Source organism: Mobula hypostoma, chromosome 9 (genome assembly GCF_963921235.1).
Source record: "Mobula hypostoma chromosome 9, sMobHyp1.1, whole genome shotgun sequence".
Lineage (NCBI taxonomy): Eukaryota > Metazoa > Chordata > Chondrichthyes > Myliobatiformes > Myliobatidae > Mobula > Mobula hypostoma.
In genome coordinates this window covers 84,231,412-84,258,629 of record NC_086105.1, presented here as the reverse complement: position 1 = coordinate 84,258,629, position 27,218 = coordinate 84,231,412, and the positions used below count along the sequence as shown (strand labels likewise).

The 27,218-nt window shown below is 43.6% G+C and overlaps 1 protein-coding gene across 3 annotated transcripts in view; it reads left to right on the top strand.

Moving 5' to 3' along the window:
* Positions 1 to 27,218, top strand: part of LOC134351825 (voltage-dependent calcium channel gamma-3 subunit-like) — an 88,114-nt gene that overhangs the window by 41,825 nt on the left and 19,071 nt on the right. For 2 of the 3 annotated variants that reach the window (XM_063058565.1, XM_063058563.1), the window contains one exon: positions 19,648 to 19,788. The exons of the other annotated variant lie outside the window; for it this stretch is intronic. In XM_063058565.1, the coding sequence (XP_062914635.1) occupies positions 19,648 to 19,788 (141 nt within the window). The remainder of the gene's footprint in view (positions 1 to 19,647; positions 19,789 to 27,218) is intronic. 3 annotated transcript variants of the gene reach the window in all.

Below are 27,218 nucleotides of genomic sequence, written 5' to 3'. Positions count from 1 at the left end.
GAATAGAATAAGGCAGCAGATAAGTGCGTGGCTGGAGGATTGGAGCAGGGGTCAGTGATTCAAATTTCTGGATCATTGGGACCTCTTCTGGGGCAGGTGTAACCTGTACAAAAGGGATAGGTTGCCCTTGAATCCAAAGGAGAACAATATTCTTGCGGGCGGGTTTGCTCGAGCTGTTGGGAGTGGTTTAACCTAAAATGGCAAGGGGATGGGAACCAGTATGATATAACTGGGGATGATCCAGCAGGTTTACAAGTAAATGAAGGGTGTAACATGAATGTAATGAAGGACAAGCCAATGATTGGGTACAATGCAGACAAAGCAAAGAGTTAGATTGTTCCACAGAGGCAAAATTCAAAAGGGTGGAGAATGCAGGACTGAAGGTGTTATATTTAAATGTGCATAGCTTTCGGAATAAGGTGGACAAACTTGTGGTGCAGTTAGAGATTAGTCAGTATGACATTGTGGGCATCATTGAGTCGTGGCTGAAAGAGGGCCATAGTTGGGATGTACATTGTGTAGAAAGGATAGGCAGGAAGGCATAGGCAGTGGTGTGGCTCTGTTGGTAAGAGATGAAATTACATCTTTAGAGAAAGGTGACATGGGGTCAGAGAATTTTGAATCTTTGTGGGTGGGTTAAGAAATTGCAAGCATAAAAAAACCATGATGGAAATCATACATAGGCCTCCAAATAGCAAAGATGTGGGGCTGAAATCGCAAAGGGAGCGGGAAAACGCATGCAATAAGCGTAATGACACAACTGTAATGAGGGATTTCAATATGCAAGGGGATGAGGAAGATCAGGTTGGTATCGGATTGCAAGAGAGGGAATTTGTTGAATGCTTATGAGATGGCTTTTTAGAGCAGCTTGTGCTTGAGCCTAATCAGGGAAAGGCTATCTTAGATTGGGTGTTGTGAAAAAACCCAGATTTTATTAAGGAGCTTAAGGTAAAAGAATCCTTAAGAGGCAGTGATCATAATATGATTAAATTCATACTGCAGTTTGAGAGGGAGAAGCACAAGTCACAGGTATCACTATTACAATGGAATAAAGGGAATTACAGAAGCATGAGAGAGGAGCTTGCGCAGGTGGATTGGAGGAGGATACCGGCAGGGATTATGGCAAAACAGAGATGGCAGACATTTCTGACAATAGTTCACAATGCACAGGATAGATATGTCCCATAAAGGAAGTAGTTCCTAAATAGCAGGGGTTGGCAACCATATCTGACAAGGGAACTTAAGGACTGCATAAAAGCCAGGGAAAGGGAATATAAGGTAGCAAAAGTAAGTGGGAAATTGGATAGTTGGGAAACTTTTAAAATCCAACAAAAGGCAAATAAAAAAGCTATAAGAAGAGAAAAGATGAAATATGAGGACAGACTAGCCAAAAATACAAAGTAGGATACCAAAAATATTTTCAGTTATATAAAGAGTAAAAGGCAGGTGAGAGTTGATATTGATCCAGTGGAAAATTATGCTGGTGAGGTAGTAATGGAGGACAAAGAAATGGCAGATGAACTTAATGGTCTTTACTGTGGAAGACACTAGCAGTGTGGCTGATGTCCGTGAGTGTCAGGGAGTAGGAGTGAGTGCCATTGCTATTACAAAGGGAATAAGTGCCAGGCAAACTCAAAGGTCTGAAGGTGGATAAGTCACCTAGACCAGATGGACTACACCCCAGAGCCCTGAGAGAGGTTTCTGAAGACATAACGGATGCATTGGTCATAATCTTTCAAGAATCACTTGATTCTGGCATGGTCCCAATGGACTGGAAGAATTCAAATGTCACTTCACTCTTTAAGAAGGGAGGAAGGCAAAAGAAGGGAAGTTATACACCTACACCTCGGTAGTTGGGAAAGTGTTGGAGTCTATTATTAAGGATGAGTTTTCGGGGTACTTGGAGACCAATGATAAAATAAGTCAAAGTCAGCATGGTTTCTGCCAAGGGAAGTCTTACTTGACAGATCTGTCAGAGTTCTTCAAGGAAGTAACAAGCAGGGTAGACAAAGGAGAGGCAGTGGATGTCATTTACTTGGATTTTCAGAAGGCATTTGATAAGGTGCCTCACATGAGGCTGCTTAACAAGATAAAATCCTATGGCATTACAGGGAAGTTACCGGCATGGATAGAGGAATGGCTGACAGGCAGGAGGCAGCGAGTGGGAATAAAGGGGGCCTTTTCTGGTTGGTTGCTAGTGACTAGTGCTGTTCCTCAGGGACTGCTGTATTGGGACCACTACTTTTCACATTCTTTGTTAATGATTTGAATAATGGAATTGATGGTTTTGTGGCAAAGTTTACAGATGATATGAAGATAGGTGCAGAGGTAGGTAGCACTGAGGAAGCAAGGTGATTGCAGCAGAACTGGCAAAAACAGGGCCGATGGAATACAGTTTTGGGAAATTTATGATAATGCATTTAGGTGAAAGGAACAGTAGTGTGGATTATTATCTAAATGGGGAGAAGGTTCAAACATCAAAGGTACAGAGGGACTTAGGAGTCCTTGTGCAAGACTTCCAGAAGGTTAATTTCTACGTTAAGTCTGTGGTAAAGAAAGCAAATTTAATCTATGAAATCTATGCCTCTTTTCATCACTATCTTCAAAATGCTCTCCCACTGAGGGACCTGACACCTGACCAGGTTCATCTCCCAACACCAGATCAAGTACAGCCTCTCCTCTAGTTGGCTTATCTTCATATTGTGTCAAGAAACCTTCCTGAACACATCCAACAAACTCCACCCCATCTAAACCCTTTGCACTAAGGAGATGTCAATCAATATCAGGAAAGTTAAAATCACCCATCACAACAACCCTATTATTATTGCGCCGTTCTAGAATCTGACTCCCTATCTGCTCTTTGATGTCTCTTTTACTATTGGGGTGGCCTATAAAAAAACACCCAGTAGAGTTATTACCCCCTTCCTGTTTGACTTCCACACATGACTTCCTCCTTTTCTGCACCCGTGATACTATCCCTGATTAACATTGTGGGCTGAAGGGCCTGTAATATGCTGTAGATTTCTGTTTCTATAAGGCTGATCTAGAAATTCATAGTCTTTAACATTCAAGACAATTGGGCAAATTAGATCCAAAATTGATTTGGTGATAGGAAGCCGAGTGTGTTGGTGGAGGGTGTGATTTGGTGATAGGAGGCTGTGTGTGTTGATAGAGGGTGTGATTTGGTGATAGGAGGCCGAGTGTGATGGTGGAGGGTGTGATTTGGTGATAGGAGGCCGAGTGTGTTGGTGGAGGGTGTGATTTGGTGATAGGCCGAGTGTGATGGTGGAGCGTGTGATTTGGTGATAGGCTGAGTGTGATGGTGGAGAGTGTGATTTGGTGATAGGAGGCCAAGTGTGATGGTGGAGGGTGTGTTTGTGATTGTGATTGGTAGATTCCTGTGGCCAGTGGTGTACTGAGGGACTCAGCAGATTTGAGTAATTCATACTTACAAGATGCTGACATTTTTTGATCAAACTCTCAATTTCACTTGTCAGCTAGGGCAGTGGTCCCCAACACAAAGCATGTGCTACCGGGCCACGAGGAAACGATATGAGTCAGCTGCACCTTCCCTCATTCCTTGTCACGCACTGTTGAACTTGAACATAGGGTTGCCAACTGTCCTGTATGTGGTAAACCATGTATATATGTTGTAACTCGGTTACCTGTCTGGACACACCCCTCTGCTGACTGCCCCTGTGGCTCCTCCCACAGAGTCCTGTATAAAGGTGTTCGTCTTGCCCCTCTCCCTCAGTCCGGGGGCAGACACTCACTGTGGAGGTTGTATTGTACAGCGAATAAAAGCCTTTCAGTATTTTTACCAAACCTCAGTCTTTTGGAGTAATTGAAGGTGCTTCACTGTATTAGCCGGGACATCCCGTATGTTGAGCTAAATTGGTTTGTCCCATACGGGACCGCCCTTGTCCCTTATTTCCCCCTGCTAAGGTAGAGCGTTCCTATGAAACCTTTCATGCCGAAATAGCATAAAGCGAAAAAGCAATTACCATTAATTTATATGGGAAAAATTTTTGAGCATTCTCAGACCCAAAAAATAATCTACCAAATAACACATAAAAGCTAAAATAACACTAACATATAGTAAAAGCAGGAATGATATGATAAATAAACAGCCTATATAGAGTAGAAATAACGTATGTACAGTGTAGTCGGGAAGATTAAGGCAAAACCGATCTGTGGGGAAAAAAATCGGCACGTGCACGCATGCGCACGTCACATGCGCACGTCATGCATGCGAACACAGGTGCCCACACAAGGCTTCATGGTCATGGTAGTCTTTCTCGGGGTAAACACAAGTGTCCTGTATTTGACTGCTACTTTTGTCCCTTATTTGGGAGTGAGAAGGTTGGCAACCCTAACTGTAAAAGACATGTTGAGGTGAGTGTAACCCTACTTGAACACCCCCTCTTCCCCCTGGTCGGCCGGTCCGCAAGAATATTGTCAATATTAAACCGGTCCGCGGTGCAAAAAAGACTCAGGACCTCTGAGCTAAGGTACCCTGAACCTGCTGCCCTTACCTTTTATCCCCACAGGAACACCTTGAACCTGAGTTTTCCCTATTTCACCTTTAAAAGAATTCCACTTCCCAAATGTAAGTTAACTTACAAATTAACATTTTAGCTTTATTTGTCACTGAACATTAAAATATAAACATGCAGTGAAATGTGTCTTTTATGTCAATGACCGATGTTCTCTTTTGTAACTTCAAAACATTAAATTAATTCAAGTAAACTCACTGTAGTCTGCAAATGTAAGACAGGTGTAACCAAGTTTCCATTAAGCAATGTGCGCACGTATCATGTGGTAGAGTATGCAATAAACATATTTATACATATAATCTGTAACTAATTATTAAAATTGACAAGAATACTTAAACATATATATATATACACACACACACACATACACATACAAGATCACTCAAATATTGAAATGTTAAATACACAACACTCCTCCCAGCTTAGCTATAAACTCAACAGAGAATGTATCAACCATATGCACAGTACACCATATAATTTTTAAATTGCTCCATTCAGGCTTAAAGATTTCAATGCTGTGGAGGTGTTTTTACTCTAATGGGATAACATGAGGGATAACTTGACGAGAGGGATCACTGTTTGGTAGGTGAGACTTGCAGCTGTCAAACAATTTCAGGTTCTCGGGTCCCTTTGGTGGTTGTTGGAGTTGACTGAGAATGCAGGAAGTGGCTCTGATAGCAGTAGCCACCTTTCTTCTCTATGAGTTGACTCTGCTGTTCCTAACTGATCGATGTGTCATCTCCAAATTATATCAGACTCAATCTCCACTGTATAGGAGAGTGGTCTGGTTCTGTCCTGATCATTCTGAGTACCTACTTTTGATCACCTGTGTAGTCCCTCACCAGGAGTGAAACATCAAATGTCCTTGTTTGAGGAGCCCACAGTTTGTCTCAGCTGTTTGTCCTGCGTACTCCTTCTGAGATTGGGTTCGAGGAGATCCAAGCGTAAACACAAGGGACAATGCAGGAACAGCATAGCTGGTGAGTTGTTGTTTGTGGAGTGTGCTGCATTGCGATATGCAAGGAAGAAATTGACAAGTTTCTGGTTCAGTATTAGTGTAGTGTGTTCTGTGCTCACTGTGTGTTCTTTGGAGACAAACCTTTCCGTCAAGCTGGGTGGTATGGTGCAAATGCAATAGGCCTTTTTCCAGTTACTTTTAGGAATGATTGAAACTGTTCTGCCACAAACTGTGGTCCATTATCACTGACTAAGTGTTCTGGAACACCAGTCCTTACGAAGCTAGATCAACAGTATGTGAGGTTGTTGGGAACACTTCTGGCCACTTTGTAGCTGCATCCACTACCACCAAAAAATTTGTGCCCATCAGTGATCCAGCAAAATCTACAGGAATCCTCTGGCCAGGGAAATGCAGGGCATTCCAGGGATGGAGAGGCGTGGCTCTTGGCATCTTCTGGACGTGCTGACATCCCATACAGAGCATGGCAAGCTGCTCGATCTGCTGATCTATCCCAGGACACTGGACAAAGCTTGGAGCCAACGCTTTCATTTTGACCATGCCTAGATGACCGGGATGTAGCTACTCCAACACTTTAGTTCTCAGCTTGGATGGTACAGTAACTCTCATTCTCCACATAAGGCAACTCCCCACCGAGGAGAAGTTCATCTGAGCACTGGTAAAATCGGGTAACTGGGATTTCTGCTGTATATTCCAGTTGTTTTAGGTGGATGGGTAGACCTGAGACAGTGGGGGGTCTTTTCTGGTTTCCTTTTGGATCATCTTTGCCACAAAAGAGAGACTTACAATTTGCGTTAGGGAGAATACGTCGAGGAGTACCATTTTTAGTATGTTTTTCCAGTACATACTTCCTTTTCCAACAGCAGCATTCCCATGATTAGTGGCCTTCTTGAATTAAATTTTGTACTTGTGTCATCCAAGAAACAGAGCCCATCTCTTCATTTGTGCTGCTGCTGTTAGTGCAGCAACCTTCTATGGATTGAAAACGGACACCAGTGGTGGTTGATCGGTAATGAGGCTAAACGCTTTCCCATACAAGTACTGATTGAAATGTTTTACACCCCAAACCAGACACAAAACCTCTGTCAATCTGTGCGTAATTTTTCTCTGCAGTGGTAAGGGAACATGATGCAAAGGCTATGGGGCGTTCACTTCCATCACTCATAAGATGTGAGATGACTGCACCTATACCATAAGGTGAGGTGTCACAGGCAAGCTTCACTGGACATTGTGGATCATAATGTGTGAACACAGTGTCAGACATTGTCATTTCCTTTGCCTTTTGGAATGAGACCTCACACTGCTTTGTCCATTGCCATTTCTTCCCGATCTGCAGTAATGAGCTCAAAGGGTGGAGCACAGTAGCCAGGTTTGGCAGGAACTTGTTATAGTTGTTAACAAATCCTAAAAAGGACTGCAACAGCGACAAGTTCTTTGCCCTTGAGGCATCCTCCACTGCTTTATTTTTCTCTGCACAAATTTGTGTAATGCTTGTGTGTCAATTGTGTGAATGCAGTAAAGAATTCACACCTCTTGCATCGTGCTCTGAGCCAATAATCTTCCAATCTTTTTAACTGAGGTTTTGGAGATGTTCCTTGTCATCCTAACTGGTAACAGTGATGTCATCCAGGTAATACTGAGTGCCTGGGCAGCCTTGCAGCCCCGGTCTATAGCTTTCTGCTGGAGTGCAGGTGCAGATGCTATTCCAAGGATAAGCCTGTTATGGTGATAAAGCTTTTTGTGATTGTTTATAGTGAGAAACACTTTGGACTCTTCTTCCATCTCCATTTGTAGGTAGGCCTCAGCTAAGTCCACTTTCCTTTAGAAGGATTTGCAAAGATATCCTCTATCCTGGGCATAGGGTATTGATCTATTTTCAGTACTAGGTTGATACTGACTTTAAAATCACCACAGATTCTGACAGACCCATTCTTCTTGGTTACTGGGACCACTGGCGTTGCTCATGGACTCCAGTCAACCTTGGAAAGAATTTCTTCAGCTTCCATGCGATTTAGCTCACCAGCTGCTTTATCACAGATGGTGTAAGGAACCAGACAAGCTTTGCACAACTTGGGTATGGTATTTTCCCTTGATATGTTTGAGCTTTCCAGTGCCATCCTTGAAAACTGCCCTAGCATCATACAGTGTCTTTCTAAATTCACATTCATATAGTTTCATTTCAGGGGATGTGGCATGCAAATTGTGAATTATTTTCCCATCAAGTTCTAGTTGTCTCAGCCAATCACAACTCCACAATGCTGGCCCTCCTGTTTTTACCACATACAAACTCTATGTGGCTTGTTGGTTGTTGTATTTCGGTTACAGACATTCAAACTAAAAAAGGGCACAGCGAGGAATGGCAAGTGAGGAAAAACTCAGCCCGGCACATGCAGAAACTCAGCCCAGCACAGTATGTTTTTAAAAAAAAAGCAAAGTGGTATGTATTCTTCAGAAGGGAAGACATGAATGAGTATTAAAAACAAGTCAGAACCCAAAAGAATTCATGGGTTCATAAAGACTGAGTACCAGATGATAATATTCATTAAAAAAAAGAGCAGAAATGGCTGGCTGTGTTTTCAAAATTGATATATTTGATTACACAAAGGATAACTGGAGTATGTATACTGAGCTAATTGAACAGTATTTTGAAGCAAATTAAACAGCCAATGAGAATATGGCTAACACGAAAATATGTCAGGGGTAAGTTTTTTACACCGAGAGCGGTGAGAGCATGGAATGGGCTACTGGCGATTGTGGTGAAAGCGGATACAATAGGGTCTTTTAAGAGGCTCCTGAATAGGTAAATGGAGCTTAGAAAAATAGAGGGTTATGGGTAAAAATAAGTACAGGTTTGGTACAGCATTGTAGGCTGAAGAACTTGAATTGTGCTGTAGTTTTCTATGTTTCTGTGAGTTATCTTTTCTCCAAAATAAGTTCTTAGTATCTTTGAAATGCCGTTCAAGCTCATTTTATGGAATGACTGGAACAGCTGAGCCAGTGTCCAATTCTACTTTAATTAATTTGCCGTTCACTTCTGACATAAGCCATATTGCTTGTCTATTGTTTTCACATTGTAAATCTTAAGGCTACAGAGTCCTGCATCACTCTCATCACTATCAGATTTTTCATCAACAGCATGCAGATTAGTGCTCTTTTGAAACTGTTACTTTGCACTTTAGCATTTTCTCTTCTCTAAGCAGATAATTTATTTTTGCCTACCCATCATGCTTTTTGTCTGTATCCTACTTTGCTGCATTCCCTGCAAGTTTTCCCTTTAAATCTGTATTTGTTTGATGTATGTGAGCCCCTGCCACAACGGTAACATAATTTGTTCAGCCAGGCCAATTTCAGTTTAAATGCTGCAACTCAATTGCATCTCTGTCTGAAGTTTCCTTTGAAACAGCAATTTCCTCAGCTCGTTTGAAAATGAGCTATTTTTGAATGCTTTCTTGTAAAATTCCACAAGCTAAATAATCTCTCAGTCCTTCATTAAGCCCATTACCAAACTGACAATTCTCAGGCAATCTCTTCAATTCAGCCACATTCGCCGAAATAGACTCCCCTTCCCTTTGATTCTGTTTATGAAACCCTAAAGTGTTCTGTGATCATCAATGGCTTTGGTTCTAAATACTCCTGCATCACTTTTACAATAGTTGCAAAGTTTATTTCTGGTGGTTTGGTTGGTGCAGACAAACTTTGAACCAAACTGTATGCCTTTAACCCTAATACACTTGGCAATTTGGCATTTGCTTCTCATTGGTTATTTCATTTACTTCAAAGTGCTGTTTGAATTGCTCAGTGCACATGAGCCAATTACCCATTGTGTAATCAAACTCATCAATTTTTCAGATGTAACCAGTCATTTCTGCATTTTTTGTCAATGATTAGTATCACCCGGTACTCACAGTTATGAACCCGGAATCCTATTTACTGCCTTAAAAAACACTTGCTAATGTCTTCCCTTGCGCAGAACATGTGCTGGCTGCTTTTTAAAAATTCAACCATCTCGCCACAATCCGGGGTGCCTTATTTACTCACCATTGCTCTTACTGTGTTTTGATTTATTTTGAATGTCTCACTCCGTTTAACAGGTTGGTAGCCATCTCAGGTTCATTTTAAAATACCTCGTCACCAATATTATGTTTCGTAGCTTCAAAACATTAAATTAATTCAATGAAACTTGTGGGAGTCTGAAAATACCAGTGTAACTTTGCTTTTACTTTAAGCTATGCATATGTATGCAACATGATGTATGATATGATGCATACAGTACGTCATCATGTGGTAAGGTGATGACGTATGCAATTCACCTATTTTTACTTATAACCTGTAATTAATTATTTAAATGAGCAAGAATGCTTAGTCAAACAATATATATACCAGATTAGTCAAATATTATTGAAATATTAAATACACAACAACTAACACGATATGCTAGAGGAAGCCCACAAACATCACCATGCTTACAGCAGCAATATACCATGCCTACACCTCACTAACCCTAATGAAACCAATACAATTTTGGAATGTGGGAGGAAACTGGAGGGCCTGGAGGAAACCCATGCAGTCACAGGGAACTTTCAAACTCCTTACAAACAGCAGTGGGAATTGAAACCCAATCGGTGATGGGTGGTGCTGTAATGAATTGTACTAACTGCTACTCTACCGTAGTTTACCAGATCCTGTTTAATGATCCTGAACTCGACCTTCTGCTAATACAGACACTTATTTTCTCATTCTATGCTTTTCTTTATCTCAAAATTCAATGTAAATTTTATTACCAAAGTACACATATGTCAGCATACACAACCCTGAAATTCATTTTCCTGCAGGCATACTCAGCAAATCTATAGAATAGTAACTATAGTAGGATCAATGAAAGATGAACTAGAGTGCAGAAGACAACAAACTCTGCAAATTCAAACAGAAATAAATATTAATAAATAACAAGAACATGTAATAATGAGATAACAAGTCCATTAAAGTGAGATTATTGGTTGTGGGAACATCTCAATGCGTGGGCAAGAACCTGATGATTGTGGGGTAGTAACTTATCTTGAACCTGGTAGTGCGTGTCCTGAGGCTCCTGTACCTTCTACTTGATGGCAGCAGTGGGAAAAGAGCATGGCGTGTGTGGTGAGGATCTCTGATGATGGATGCTGCTTTTCTACAGCAACGTTCATGTAGATGTGCTCAATGTTTGGGAGGGTTTTACCTCTGATGTACTGGGCCAAATGTACTACCTTTTGTAGGATTTTCCATTCAAAGGCATTGGTGTTCCCATACCAGGCTGTGATGCAGCCAGTCAATATACTCTCCACTGCACATCAATAGAAGTCTGTCAAAGTCTTAGTTGTCATGTTGAATCTCCACAGATTCCTAAGGAAGTAGAGATGCTGTTGTGCTTTCTTCACAATTGCACTTACGTGCTGGGTCCAGGACAGGTCCTCTGAAATAGTAACACCCAGGACCTTAAAGCAGCTAACCCTCTCCACCTCTGATGCTCCGATGAGGACTAGCTCATGGACTTCTGGTTTCCCTCTACTCAAGTCTAAAATCAATTCCTTGCTCTTGATGACATTGAGTTGTTACCAGTAATTACCTTGAGACTTACTAACTTTCATGTCATCCAAGGTGCCTTTCTGAGGTAATCTCATCTGCCTGCATTCAGCTTATATCCTCTAAACATATCCATAAATGTCTTCCACTCCTGCTGGTTGCACCTTCTTAGCTTCTAATCTTTACTCATGCAACCTCCTGTGACAGTGCTTCATGTAGAAGTGCTCAGTGGCTTTACCCGTGATGGACTGGGCTGTAACCACTTCTTTTTGTAGGTTTCCCTGCATAAGGGCATTGGTGTTTCCATACCAGCCCTTGATGCAACCAGTCCACCAGGATAACACCAAAGAATTTAAAGTTGTTGACCATCTTCACCTCTGATCTCCCAATGAGGACCTCTGATTTCCTCCTCCTGATGTTACTAATTTGAGTCATAAAGAAGTACAGCACAGAATTAGGCCCTTCAGTCCATCTAGTCCATGCTGAACCGTTTAAGCTGCCTATTCCCATTGACCTGCACCAGGACCATAGCTCTCCATACCTATCCAAACTTCTCTTAAACGTTGAAATCGAGCATGCATGCACCACTTGTTCTGGCAGCTCGTTCCACACTCTTTTTAACCACATGAACCTTAAGTCAGTGCTCCCCAGATTCCATCAGAACATGGACTTTGCAACAAGAGGGGAGAATGCTTTGGACCTTGTTTACACAAACATTCCCGACATGTACCGGCGGAGCCCCGCCCCCACCTCGGTTACTCAGACCACATTTCTGTTATGCTAATCTCAGCAGACAGACTGCTCGTCAGGTGCTCCAGACCAGTTCAGAAGCAGGTGAAAACCTGGCCAACAGGAGCCATCTCTGCTCTTCAAGACTGCTTTGAGCACACTGACTGGCACATGTTCAGAGAGGCTGCCAACTTAGAGGACTTTAACCAACTTAGAGGAGTACACAGCATCAGTGACTAGCTACATCAGTAAGTGCATCGATGATATCACTGTGGCCAGGACCATCACTACACGCGCTAACCAGAAGCCATGGATGACCGCAGAGGTGCGTGCGCTGCTGAGGACCTGTGACTCCACCTTCAGAACAGGTGACAAGGCAGCCCTAACAACAGCAAGGGCCAAACTGTCCCAGGCCATCAGAGAGGCAAAGCGTGCACACACCCAGCGAATCCACAGCCACTTCCAGGACAGCGACGACATGCAGCGCAGGTGGAAGGGCATTCAGGACATCACCAACTACAAGACAACATCATCTGCCTGTGCTGGTGATGCCTCCCTTCGAGATGTGTTGAACAACTTCTACGCTCATTTTGAGGCAGAAAATGACGTGGCGGCAAGGAAGACCACCACTCCTCCAAATGACCAGTTGGCTGATGTGAGGAGAACCCTGTGCAGGGTCAACCCACGGAAGGCTGCTGGACCAGACAATATTCCTGGCAGAGTGCTTAGAGGATGTGCAGACCAGCTAGCAGATATTCTCACTGACATCTTCAACATCTCCCTGAGCAGCGCCGTCGTTCCAATGTGCTTCAAGGCCGCCATGCTTTCCTGTGCCGAAGAGGTCTTCAGTGTCCTGCCTCAACGGCTACTGTCAGGTTGCACTCACATCCATCATCATGAAGTGTTTCGAGAGGCTCGTCATGAGGCACATCAAGACCCTGCTGCCCCCCTCACTGGACCCCCTGCAGTTCGCGTAACATCCCAACCGTTCAACAGGCGACACCATTGCCAACACCCTCCATCTGGTCCTCACCCACCTGGACAAAAAAGACACATACGTTCGAATGCTGTTTATAGACTTCAGTTCAGCATTCAACACAATCATTCCTCAGAAACTGATTGGAAAACTGAGCCTACTGGGCCTGAACACCTCCCTCTGCAACTGGATCCTAGACTTCCTGACTGGGAGACCTCAGTCAGTCCAGATCGGAAGCAGCATCTCCAACACCATCACACTGAGCACGGGGGCCCCCCAGGGCTTTGTGCTCAGTCCACTGCTGTTCACTTTGCTGACCCACGACTGCTCAAACCACATCATCAAGTTCGCCGATGAGTCAGCATACAGAGAGGAGGTGCTGCGGCTAACAGACTGGTGCAGAGTCAACAACCTGTCTCTGAATGTGAACAAAACAAAAGAGATGGTTGTTGACTTCAGGAGGACACAGAGTGACCACTCTCTGCTGAACATCGACAACTCCTCTGTAGAGATCATTAAGAGCACCAAATTTCTTGGTGTTCACCTGGCAGAGAATCTCAGCTGGTCCCTCAACACCAGCTCTATAGCAAAGAAAGCCCAGCAGCGTCTCTACTTTCTGCGAAGGCTGAGAAAAGTCCATCTCCCATCCCCCATTCTCACCACATTCTACAAAGGTTGTATTGAGAGCATCCTGAGCAGCTGCATCACTGCCTGGTTTGGAAATTGCACCATCTCAGATTGCAAGACCCTGCAGCGGATAGTGAGGTCAGGTGAGAAGATCATCGGGGTCTCTCTTCCCGCCATTACAGACATTTACACCACACGCTGCAACCGCAAAGCAAACAGCATTATGAAGGACCCCACGCACCCCTCATACAAACTCTTCTCCCTCCTGCCATCTGGCAAAAGGCACCGAAGCATTCGGGATCTCATGATCAGACTATGTAACAGTTTCTTCCCCCAAGCCATCAGACTCCTCAATACCCAGAGCCTGGACTGACACTAACCTACTGCCCTCTACTGTGCCTATTCTCTTGTTTATTATTTATTGTAATGCTTGCACTTTGTTGTGCACTTTATGCAGTCTTGGGTAGGTCTGTAGTCTAGTGTAGTTTTTGTGTTGTTTTACGTAGTTCAGTGTAGTTTTAGTATTGTTTCATGTAGCACCATGGTCCTGAAAAACGTCTCATTTTTACTGTGTACTGTACCAGCAGTTATGGTTGAAATGACAATAAAAGGTGACTTGACTTGACTTAACTTGAGTGAAGAAGTTTCCACTCATATTCCCCTTAACTTTTCACCTTTCACCCTTAACTCATCTCCTTGGTCTTGCTGACATTGAGTGAGAGGTTGTTGTGGTACCACTCAGCCAAATTTTCAATCTCCCTCCTGATTTATCACCACCTTTGATTTGGCCAATGGCAATGTGGTTATCTGTAAACCTAACTATGGCATTGGCACTGTGCTTAGCCTCACAGTCATAAGTATAAAGCAAATTGAGCTAGGGACGAAGCACAGCCTTGTGGTGTGCCTGTGCTGTGGAGACTGTGGGAGAGATGTTGTTGCCAATCCAAACTGACTGGGGATTTCAAGTGAGGAAATTGAGTATCCAGTTTCACAAGGAGGTATTGAGGACCAGGACTTGAAGCTTATTGATTACACTTGAGGGGATGATAGTATTGGATGCCGAGCATTCAATGAAGAGCAGCAATGGAAACATCTTCACTGTCCAGTTGGTCCAGGATTGCATGAAGAGCCAATGATGGTGGCTGCAAGCCATTCCTCAGGCAGGAATTGATATGTTTCATCACCAACTTCTCAAAGGACTTCATCATCATGGATGTAAGTGCTACTGGCATTTGTCATCGAGGCAGTTCTTCTTGGCAATGGTATAAGTGAAACTTGTTTGCAGCAGGTGGGTGCCTCAGACTTAAGTGAGAGGTTAATGATATCGGTGAACACTCCAGCCAGTTGGTCACCACAGGTCTTTGGTACTCAGCCAGATACCCCATCTAGGTCCATGGGCTCACCTTCCTGAAGGACACTCACACATTTGCCTGAGAGACTGAAATCACAGTGTCATTGAGGACTGTGGAGGTGCCTCCACGTTTTGATGGTCAAAGCGAACAGAAAAGGCATTGAGCTCGTCTGGGTTCAAAGCCTTGTTGACACCTCTATCACTTGGTTTTACCTTGTAGCAGATGATACCATTCCAGTCCTGCCACAGCTGTCAATCACAGCTTCAGTGATTCAGGTTTGGTCCAGAATTACCACATTGCACGTGAGACGGCTTTCTGGAGCTCCTACCTGGACCTCTTGCATTTCAGTTAGTCACAGACTTGAATGCCACTGGTCTAGTCCTCAGCAGTTTGTGGATGTGATCTTACATCCAGGGCTTCTGATTAGGGAAGACTCAATGATTTTGTGGGGACACACTCATCTACGACCTTTTTATAAAGTCCATGAAAACTGTGCTATATCCGTTCAGATCCTCTATCGAGGCATTCAGGATGAGGTAATAAATTGGATTAGATATTGGCTTTGTGGGAGAAGCCAGAAAGTGATAGTAGATGGTTACCTCTCTGACTGGAGGCCCGTGACTAGTAGAGTGCCGCAGGGAACCATGCTGGGTCCGTTGTTATTTGTCATCTGTATCAATGATCTGGATGATAATGTAGTAAACTAGATCAGCAAATTTGTGGGTGAAACCAATATTGGAGGTGTAATAGACAGCAAGGATGGCTTGCAGAGCTTTCAGTGGGATCTGGACCAGCTGGAAAATGAGCTGAAAGATGGCAGATGGAATTTAATGCAGACAAGCGTGGGGTGTTGCACCCTAATAGGACCAACCAGGATGGGTCGTATTGAGTATAGGAGATAGGGTGTTATGTTGAGGTTGCATAATTTGGAGTATTGAGGCCTAATTTGGAGTATTGTGTGCAGTTTTGGTCACCAACCTACAGGAAAGATATAAATAAGGTTGAAAGGGTACAGAGAAAATTTACAAGGATGTTGCCAGGACTGGAGGACCTGAGTTAAAAGGTATGTTTGAATTGTCTTTATTTTTTGGAATGTAGAAGCTAGTGGGGAGATTTGATAGAGGTATACAAAATTATGAGGAGTATAGAACGAGTAAATGCTAGCATGCTTTTTCCACTGAAGTTGGGTGTGACAACTAAAGGTCATGGGTTAAGGGTGAAAGGTGAAAATTTTAAGGGGAAAATGAGGGGAAACTTCTTCACTGAGAAGGTGGTGAGAGTGTGGAACGAGCTGCCAGTGCAAGTGGTGCATGTGAGCTGGAGTTCAACATTTAAGAGATGATTGAATAGGTACATGGATGGTAGGGGTGTGGAGGACTGTGGTCCCAGTGCAGGTCAATAGGAGTATGACCTCTGGTTCAGCACAGACTAGATGGGCCAAAGGGTCTTTTTCTGTGCTGTATTTTTCTATGACTATATGAGTCCTTGGAACACAGCCCAGCCTCCCAACGTGAAGCAATCCCATAACCACTCCTCAACCTGCAGCCTTGCCTTCTTTGTCCTTACCCCTGGAGCCTTGCTCTGTGGCTGTATGCATGTATCAGGAGAAGAGCTAAGTGATCACAATTCCTGAAATGTGATCTAGGCATGGATTGGTCGACATTCTTAATCGTAGTGTAAACGTGGTTGAGTGCGATGAAACCCTTAGTGCTGCCGATAATATGCTGATGATAACTGGGCAGAGATTTCTTCAAACAAGCTTGAATGAAGTCTCAAAAAATGACTTGAAAGGCATCAGGATAGGTTGTTTCTTGTTTGCTAATCACTGTACTCAATGCATTGAGTGCTTGCTAAACATCTGCCTTTGGAGGTATGTAAAGTGTGGGCAGAAACACGGCGAAGAATTCTCTTGGTAAGTAAAATGATTGGCACTTAGTTTCAGGCCGCTGTGTCGGAGCACCACAAAGAGTTTATCATGAAACACAGACCCACAACTTTTGCATTTTCCAGATCAGCAGTCTGCTCCATCCGTTGTAGAATTGAGAAGCCCTTAGGTCTTACTAACAGATCTGATGTGTCCAGAGTGATCCATGTCCCAAAGCACTTGGGTGCCATGGTGGTGTTAATGGTTGGCATGCCAAATCTTTGCGGACCTCTCAAGAAGTAGAGGTGTTGTCGTGCGTTCTTCATAATTGCTGGACAAGTCTGCTGAAGTGATGAAACAGATGATTCCCCAATGAGGACCGGCTCATAGACCTCTGGTTTCCTCCTCCTGAAGTCGATAATCAGCTCCTTGGTCTTGTTGTTGCGGCACCACTCAGCCAGATTTTCAGTTTCCCTCCTATATGCTGATTTTCACAACCTTTGATTCAGCCTATGACAGTGGTGTTGTCAGAAAACTTAAATATGGCATTGGAGCTGTGCTTAGCCTCACAGTCACGTGTAGAGCAAGTAGAGCCAGGTTCTAGGCACACAGCTTTGTGGTACGCCTGTGCTTATGGAGATTGTGGAGATGTTCTGCCAATCCGAACTGACTGGGATCTGCAAGTGAGGAAATTGAGGATCCAATTGCACAAAGAGGTTTAGAGGCCAAGGTATTGAAGCTTATTGATTAGTTTTGAGGGGATTATAGTATTGAATGTTTAGCTATCATCAATAAAGAACATGCTGATGTATGCACCTTTGCTGTTCAGATGTTCCAGGGTTGAGTTAAGGGCCAATGAAATGTCATCTGCCGTTGTGCCAATAGGCAAATTGGAGTGGATCCAAGTTGCTTCTCAGGCACAAGTTTATGTGTTTCATCAGCAACCTCTCGGAGCACTTTGTTCTTCACTAATGGTGTGCCTCAGGGGTCGGCATTAGGTCTAATATTATTTGTTATTTATAACAATAATTTAAATAAAAATGTATAACACGTGATTAGTAAATTTGTAGATGACACGAAAATAGGTGACAGTAAAGTAGTTGTGATTGACAATGTTAACGAGGATTTCAATGGGTTCTGGATCACCTGGCTAAGTGGCATAGAATGACAAACAAAATTCAGATAATGGCCTGCCTCCAGGCCCCAATTCTGTTTAATTAGGACACATCGGAACCAGTATATTTTGGCCCAATTAAGTGCCTATCATAGGAAGGTACTGCCTAGTACTGTATAGAAAAGCCCTTTGGCCCACCTAGTCCGTGCTGAAACATTTAAACAGTCTAGTCCCAACAGCCTGCAACTGGACCATAGTCATCCGTACCCCTGGCATCCCCAAGACCATAAGACTGGAGCAGAATTAGGCCATTCTGACCATCGAGTTTGCTCTGCTCTTCTAGTATGGCTGATTCTGGATCACACTCAAACACTTACGCTTGCCTTCTCGCCATATCCTTTGATACCCTGACCATCAACTTCCACCTTAAGTATACCCACGGTCTTGGCCTCCACTGCAGTCTGTGGCAGAGCATTCCCCAGATTCACTACTCTGGCTAAAAAAAAAAATCCTCCTTACCTTTGTTCTAAAAGGTCGCCCCTCAGTTTTGAGGTTGTGCTCTCTAGTGCTGGATACCCCCACCATAGGAAGCATCCTCTCCACATCCGCCTTTTCTATTCCTTTCAACATTTGGTAGGTTTCAATGAGATCCACCCCACGTTCTTCTAAGTTCCAGTGAGTACAGGACCAAAGCTGCCAAATGCTCCTCATATGTTAACCCCTTCATTCCTGGAATCATCCTCGTGAAACTCCTCTGGACTCTCCCAATGTCAGTACATCCTTTCTGAGATATGGGTCTAAAACTGTTGACAATACTCCAAGCATGGCCTGACTTGTGTCTTATAAAGCCTCAGCCTTATCTCCTTGCTTTTATATTCTATTCCCCTTGAAATAAATGCCAACATTGCACTTAACGTTTTTACCACAGACTCAAATTCTGAGAGTCTTGCATGAGGACTCCTAAGTCCCTCTGCACCTCTGATTTTTGAACCTTCTCCCCATTTAGATAACAGTCTCCATTATATTTCTCCTTCAATTTCTTTACCAACCTGTCACAGGGTCTGAGGGGGCACCTTGTCAGGCCCTGAGGATTTGTCAGCCCTAATTTGCCTCAAGACAGTAAACACCTTCTCCTCTGTAACCTGAATAGGGTCCATGACCTCACTGCTACTTTGCCTCACAGCTTTAAGACTCTATGTCTGTCTACTGAGTAAATTCAGATGCAAACATTTCATTTAAGATCTCCCCTATCTCTTTTGGTTCCATGCATAGATTACTATTCTGATCTTCCTGAGGACAATTTATCCCTGACAATCCTTTTCTTTTAACATGTCTGTAGAATTCCTCAGGATGCTCCTTCAACTTGTCTGCTATGGCAACTTCATGCCTTCTTTTAGCCCTCCTGATTTCTTTCTTTAGTGTTCTCTTGCATTTCCTATACTCTATAGCACCTCATTTGTTTCTACCTGCCTATATTGCTATGTATTCCTATTTTTCTTAACCAGGGCCTCAATATCTTTTGAACTTGAGTTTCTGGAGAAATTGAACAAGGTGTGGGCAGAGATAGTCATTGTGGAGGAAGGCATGAATGATGGGGAATTTAATTAACTGAAATCATCCAATCAGAACACAAACCTATTGCCATACATTCGCCTTTCTACTCGCAGCCCATTTCCTCAACTTCGTTTTGCCAGGGTGATCATGCTATATGTAAAGCAAAACACCCACACACACCCACCCACCCCCACACTCCCACACCCGCACACGCACACTCTCACACACAGACACAGTCACACACTAATGGGAAGGAAATTTCCAACATTTAGAGTATGTGACAGATATTACTTTGTGACTCACATGACGAACTGTGTGTTGACTCCTGTTCTCTCTGCAGGAATTGTTCGAGCCTCCAGCCTGTTCCCGATACTCAGTGTGGGATTACTGTTCCTGGGTGGGATCTGCATAGCAGCTAGTGAATTCTACAAAAGCAGACATGACATTGTCCTCAGCTCTGGGATTTTTTTCGTTGCTGCAGGTTCGTTGTTTTTTAACTGAGATAATTTACTGAACTGATTTTTTAACTCCCTGTTGGTCTACAATATTAGATTGCTCCTGCTGAGCAAATAGAAGCATCCTTAGAACAAAGCGGATGAGTTTACGAGGGCTGCATAGTACAGTGGTTCTAGTTTGAACATCAGGTGATGAAGGCAGTACATTGGCATTATGGGATTCCTCCCTTAACTCCATTATTGCATCCCTTCACATGCACCCTTGGGTACTGGGACGGACTCTAAAACACTGCAGCAATGTTTTGTTCAGCAGCTCTGTTCATTTGCACACTGGAACAGAAGTTTGCACTGTGTCAGACTCAATCATTTCACACACTTGGACACTGTAAATGAGCTCTCCCTCCCCCTTACCCTCCCTCTCACTCTCCCCCTCCCCCGCACCCTCCCAATCGCTCTCCCCTCTTCCCCTCCCACCTCCCACCCTATCCTCCCTCACCATCTCACTATCCTCCTCTGGCACTCCTATCCTCCTCTCGTCCTCCCCTGCCCTCTTCCCTATCCCATTCTCACACCCCTCCCTATCCCCCTGTCGCACCCCTCACTACCCCCACACTCCCTCACTATTCCTGTCACTATCCACAGCTCTCCCTTCTCTTCCCCCCTTCTCTTCCCCCCTTCTCTTCCCCCCTTCTCTTCCCCCCTCCCCTTCCCCCTCCTCCACACCTCCACCCCTCCCCGCTCACTCTCCTCCACTCAAAGCCCTCCCCACTTCCCCCCATTGCCTTCTGTGCTCAAACCCACCCCTCCACCCCTCCCCTTGCCCCTGGATAAAGTGAGAGTGTTAATGAGAATGTTGCAATCATAGTGACATGGTAGAAAGATGTGCAGAACTGGCACTTCAACAATCTATCCATGATGGCAGCTGTTTGTAAGTGAGGAAAGGGCACGGCATTATTGATCAAGGAGACCATCACTGCAGATTTGAGAAGATAGAAAACCTACAGCACAAAACAGGCCCTTTAGCCCACAAAGCTATGCCGAACATGAACTGACCTTAGAATTACCTAGGCCTTCTATTTTTCTAAGCTCCATGTACCTATCCAGGAGTCTCTTAAAAAACCCTATCCACCACCGCCGCCAGCAGCACATTCCACGCAGTCACCACTCTGTGAGTAAGAAAAACTTACCCTTGATGTTTCCTCTGTACCTACTTCCAACCACATTAAAACTGTGCCCTCTCATGCTAGCCACTTTAGCCTTAGGGAAAGCCTCCAACTATCCACACGATCAATGCCTCTCATTATCTTGTACACCTCTATTAGGTCACCTCTCATCCTCCGTCGCTCCAAGGAGAAAAGGCCAAGTTCACTCAACCTATTCTTATAATGGATGCTCCCCTATCCAGGCAACATCCTTGTAAATCTCCTCTGCACCTCTTCTATGGTTTCCACGTCCTTCCTGTAGTGAGGCAACCAGAATTGAGCACAGTACTCCAAGTGGGATCTGACCAGGGTCCTGCATAGTTGCAACATTACCTCTCAGCTCTTCAACTCAATCCCACGGTTGATCAAGGCCAATGCACCACATGCCGTCTTAACCACACAGTCAACCAGCACAGCAGCTTTGAGTGTCCTATGGACTCGGACCCCAAGATCCCTCTGATCCTCCATACTGCCAAGTCTTACCATTAATATTATATTCTGTCATCATATTTGACCTACCAAAATGAACCATCTCACACTTATCTGGGTTGAACTCCATCTGCCACTTCTCAGCCCAGTTTTGCATCCTATCAATGTCGGGCTGTAACCTCTGACAGCCCTCCACACTATCCACAACACCCACAACCTTTGTGTCATCAGGAAATGTACAAACTCCTCCCTCCACTTCCACATCCAGGTCCTTTACAAAAATCAGAAGAGTAGGGGTCCCAGAACAGATCCCTGAGGCACACCACTGGTCACCAACCTCCATGTAGAATATGACCCATCTACAACCACTCTTTGCGTTCTGTGGGCAATCCAGTTCTGGATCCACAAAGCAATGTCCCCTTGGCTCCCATGCCTCCTTACTTTCTCAATAAGCCTTGCATGGGGTACCTTATCAAACGCCTTGCTAAAATCCATGTACACAACATCTAAGGCTCTACCTTCATCAATGTGTTTAGTCCCATCCTCAAAAAATTCAGTCAGGCTCGTAAGGCACGAGCTACCTTTGACAAAGCCATGCTGACTATTCCTAATCATATTATGCCTCTCTAAATGTTCATAAAACCTGCCTTTCAGGATCTTCTCCATCAACTTAACAACCACTGAGGTAAGACTCATTGGTCTATAATATCCTGGGATATCTCTACTCCCTTTCTTGAATAAGGGAACAACATCCGCAACCCTCCAATCCTCTGGAACCTCTCCTGTCCTCATTGATGATGTAAAAGATCATCGCCCAGAGGCTCAGTGATCTCCTCCCTCACCTTCCACAGTAGCCTGGGGTACATCCCGTCCAGTCCCGGTGACTTACCCAACTTGATGCTTTCTAAAAGCTCCAGCACTCTTCCTTAATATCTATATGCTCAAGCTTTTCTGTCCGCTGCAAGTCATCCCTATGATCGCCAAGCTCCTTTTCCGTAGTGAATACTGAAGCGAAGTATTCATTAAGTACCTCTGCTGCCTCCTCTGGTTCCATACACACTTTTCCACTGTCACACTTACCATAGAAACCATAGAAACTACAGCACAGAAACAGGCCTTTTGGCCCTTCTTGGCTGTGCCGAACCATTTTCTGCCTAGTCCCACTGACCTGCACACGGACCATATCCCTCCATACACCTCCCATCCATGTATCTGTCCAATTTATTCTTAAATGTTAAAAAAGAACCTGCATTTACCACCTCATCTGGCAGCTCATTCCATACTCCCACCACTCTCTGTGTGAAGAAGCCCCCCTCAATGTTCCCTTTAAACTTTTCCCCCCTCACCCTAAACCCATGTCCTCTGGTTTTTTTCTCCCCTTGCCTCAGTGGAAAAAGCCTCACTCTATCTATACCCATCATAATTTTATATACCTCTATCAAATCTCCCCTCATTCTTCTACGCTCCAGGGAATAAAGTCCCAACCTATTCAACCTTTCTCTGTAACTGAGTTTCTCAAGTCCCGGCAACATCCTTGTAAACCTTCTCTGCACTCTTTCAACCTTATTTATATCCTTCCTGTAATTTGGTGACCAAAACTGAACACAATACTCCAGATTCGGCCTCACCAATGCCTTATACAACCTCATCATAACATTCCAGCCCTTATACTCAATACTTTGATTAATAAAGGCCAATGTACCAAAAGCTCTCTTTATGACCCTATCTACCTGTGATGCCACTTTTAGGGAATTTTGTATCTGTATTCCCAGATCCCTCTGTTCCACTGCACTCCTTAGTGCCTTACCATTAACCCTGTATGTTCTACGTTGGTTTGTCCTTCCAACGTGCAATACCTCACACTTGTCAGTATTAAGCTCCATCTGCCATTTTTCAGCCTATTTTTCCAGCTGGTCCAAGTCCCTCTGCAGGCTCTGAAAACCTTCCTCACTGTCTACTACACCTCCAATCTTTGTATCATCAGCAAACTTGCTGATCCAATTTACCACATTATCATCCAGATCATTGATATAGATGACAAATAACAATGGACCCAGCACTGATCCCTATGGCACACCACTAGTCGCAGGCCTCCACTCAGAGAAGCAATTCTCTACCACCACTCTCTGGCTTCTTCCATCGAGCCAATCCAATTTACCACCTCTCCATGTATACCTAGCGACTGAATTTTCCTAACTAACCTCCCATGCAGGACCTTGTCAAAGGCCTTACATGTAGACATGAAGTCCATGTAGACAATATCCACTGCCTTCCCTTCATCCACTTTCCTGGTAACCTCCTCAAAAAACTCCAATAGATTGGTCAAACATGACCTACCACGCACAAAGCCATGTTGACTCTCCCTAATAAGTCCCAGTCTATCCAAATGCTTGTAGATTCTGTCTCTTAGTACTCCCTCCAATAACTTACCTACTACCGACGTTAAACTTACTGGCCTATAATTTCCTGGATTACTTTTCAATCCCATTTTAAACAACGGAACAACATGAGCCACTCTCCAATCCTCCGACACCTCACCTGCAGACAGCGAAATTTTAAATATTTCAGCCAGGGCCCCTGCAATTTCAACACTAGTCTCCTTCAAGGTCTGAGGGAACACCCTGTCAGGTCCTGGGGATTTATCCACTTTAATTTTCTTCAAGACAGCAAGGATCTCCTCCTTTTCGATCTGTACAGTTTCCATGATCTCACTACTTGTTTCCCTTAATTCCATAGACTTCATGCCAGTTTCCTTAGTAAATACAAACGCAAACAACCTATTTAAGATCTCCCCCATTTCCTTTGGTTCCGCACATAGCTGACCACTCTGATCTTCAAGAGGACCAATTTTATCCCTTACAATCCTTTTGCTCTTAATATACTTGTAAAAGCTCTTTGGATTATCCTTCACTTTGACTGCCAAGGCAACCTCATGTCTTCTTTTAGCCCTCCTGATTTCTTTCTTATGTATTTTCTTGCACTTCTTATACTCCTCAAGCACCTTATTTACTCCCTGCTTCCTATACACGTCATACAACTCCCTCTTCTTCTTTATCAGAGTTGCAATATCCCTTGAGAACCAAGGTTCCTTATTCCTATTTACCTTGCCTTTAATCCTGACAGGAACATACAAATTCTGCACTCTCAAAATTTCTGCTTTGAAGGCTTCCCACGTACCGATCACATCCATGCCAGAGAACAACCTGTCCCAATCCACGCTTTTTAGATCCTTTCTCATTTCTTCAAATTTGGCCTTCTTCCAGTTAAGAACCTCAACCCTAGGACCAGATCTATCCTTGTCCATGATCAAGTTGAAACTAATGGTGTTTTGATCACTGGAACCAAAGTGCTCCCCTACACAGACTTCTGTCATTTGTCCTAACTCGTTTCCTAACAGGAGATCCAATATTGCATCCCCTCTGGTTGGTTCCTCTATATATTGATTTAGAAAACTTTCCTGAACACATTTTACAAACTCTAAACCATCTAGACCCCTAACAGTATGAGAGACCCAATCAATATATGGAAAATTAAAATCCCCTACCACCACAACTTTATGTTTCCTGCAGTTGCCCACTATCTCTCTGCAGATTTGCACTTCCAATTCTCTTTGACTATTGGGTGGTCTGTAATACAATCCCACTAATGTGGCCATACCTTTCCTGTTTCTCAGCTCCACCCACAAGGACTCAGTAGACAAGCCCTCTAATCTGTCCTGCCTAAGCACTGCTGTGGTTGATCACTACTTGATTGATCCTATTCGTTCATGCCTTATCCTCTTGCTCTTCACATACTTGTAGAATGCCTTGGGGGTTTTCCTTAATCCTGTCCGCCAAGGCCTTCTCATGGCCCCTTCTGGCTCTCCTAATTTCTTCCTTATAAACTTCAAGATCTCTATCATTATCTAGCTTTTTGAACCTTTCATTAGCTCTTCTTGACTAGATTTACAACAGCCTTTGTACATCACGGTTCCTGTACCCTACCATCTATCCATGTCTCATTGAAACATACCTATGCAGAACCCCACACGAACATCCCCTGAACATTTGCCACATTTCTGCCGTACATTTTTCTGAGAACATCTGTTTCCAATTTTTGTTTCCAAGGTCCTGCCTGATAGCCTCATATTTCCCCTTACACCAGTTAAACGTTTCCTTCAAAAAATGCTGGCTGGCCTGCTGCGTTCATCAGCATTTTTTGTGTGTGTTGCTTGAAATTCTAGCATCTGCGGATTTCCTCATGTAAACATTTCCCTAACTTGTCTGTTCCTATCTGTCTCCAATGCTATGGTAAAGGAAATAGAGTTGTGATCACTATCTCCAAAATACTCTCCCACTGTGACCAGGTTCATTTCTCAATACCAGATCAAGTACAGCCTCTCCTCTTGTAGGCTTATCTACATACTGTGTCAAGAAATATTCCTGAACAAACTCCACCCCATCTATACCCCTCACTCTAGGAGATGCCAATCAATATTTGGGAAATTAAAATCTCACACCTTTACAGGATCTGTCTTCCTATCTGCTCCTCGATGTCCCTGTTACTATTGGGTGGTGTATAAAAAAAACACCCAGTAGAGTTATTGACCCCTTCCTATTCCTAACTTCCACCCACAGAGACTCCGTAGACAACCCCTCCATGACTTCCTCCTTTTCTGCAACCGTGACACTATCCCTGATCAACAATGCCACACCCCTACCTCTTTTGCCTCCGTCCTGGTCCTTTCTGAAACATGTAAAGCCTGGCATTCGAAGTGGCCATTCCTGGCCCTGCACCATCTAAGTCTCTGTAATGGCCACATCATAGCTCCAAGTGCTGATCCACGCTCTAAGCTCATTCACTTTGTTCATAATACTCCTCGCATTAAAATAGACACATCTCAAACCATCGGTCTGATCGTGTCCCTTCTCTATCACCTGCCTATCCTCCCTTTCTCACTGTCTCCAAGCTTTCTCTATTTGTGAGATAACCTCCCTTTCCTCCATCTCTTCAGTTCAGTTCCCACCCCCCAGAAATTCTAGTTTAAACTCTCCTCAATAGCTTTAGCAAACCTCCCCGCCAGGTATTGGTCCCCCTGGGATTCAAGTGCAAACTGTCCTTTTTGTACAGGTCACACCTGCCCCAGAAGAGGGTCCCAATGATCCAGAAATCTGAATCCCTGCCCCCTGCTCCAATCCCTCAGCCATGCATTTATCCTCCACCTCATTCTATTCCTATACTTTCGTTTTTAAATCTTTATTATTAATTATTATTGAAAATCAACAAAAAATACATCAATCAAGTCAACATGTCAATATGTACAATAAGAAGTAAATTATCAAATAACTGATTAACAAAGCTAAACAATATGTCAAACTATTTGTTTTGGAAAAAAGAAAGAAGGAATAAAGAACCCCTACTAACTAAAACATTAAAAAAACCCTACTAACAAAAAAAAGAGAAAAAACCCATTGGGAGCACAACCCCAGAGCTATACGCCATGCAAGCTTCCATAAAAGAAAAACATCAATCCACCAACCAAATCCATTTAAACAAGAATTAGAAGGGGACCATCTTAATTAATTCAAATCAAATGATAGTAGCGGGCAAAAGAACCCCACCTTTTCTCAAAGTCAAATGGAGGATCAAAAGTTCAACTTCTGATTTTCTCCAAACTAAGACATAACATCACCTGAGAGAACCATTGTATCAAAGTGGGAACAGAGACATCTTTCCATTTCAATAAAATAGCCCTTCTGGTCAATAATGTAACAAATGCAATTACATGTTGGTCTGATATAGAAATACCATGAATATATTAAGGGAATATACCGAACAAAACTGTT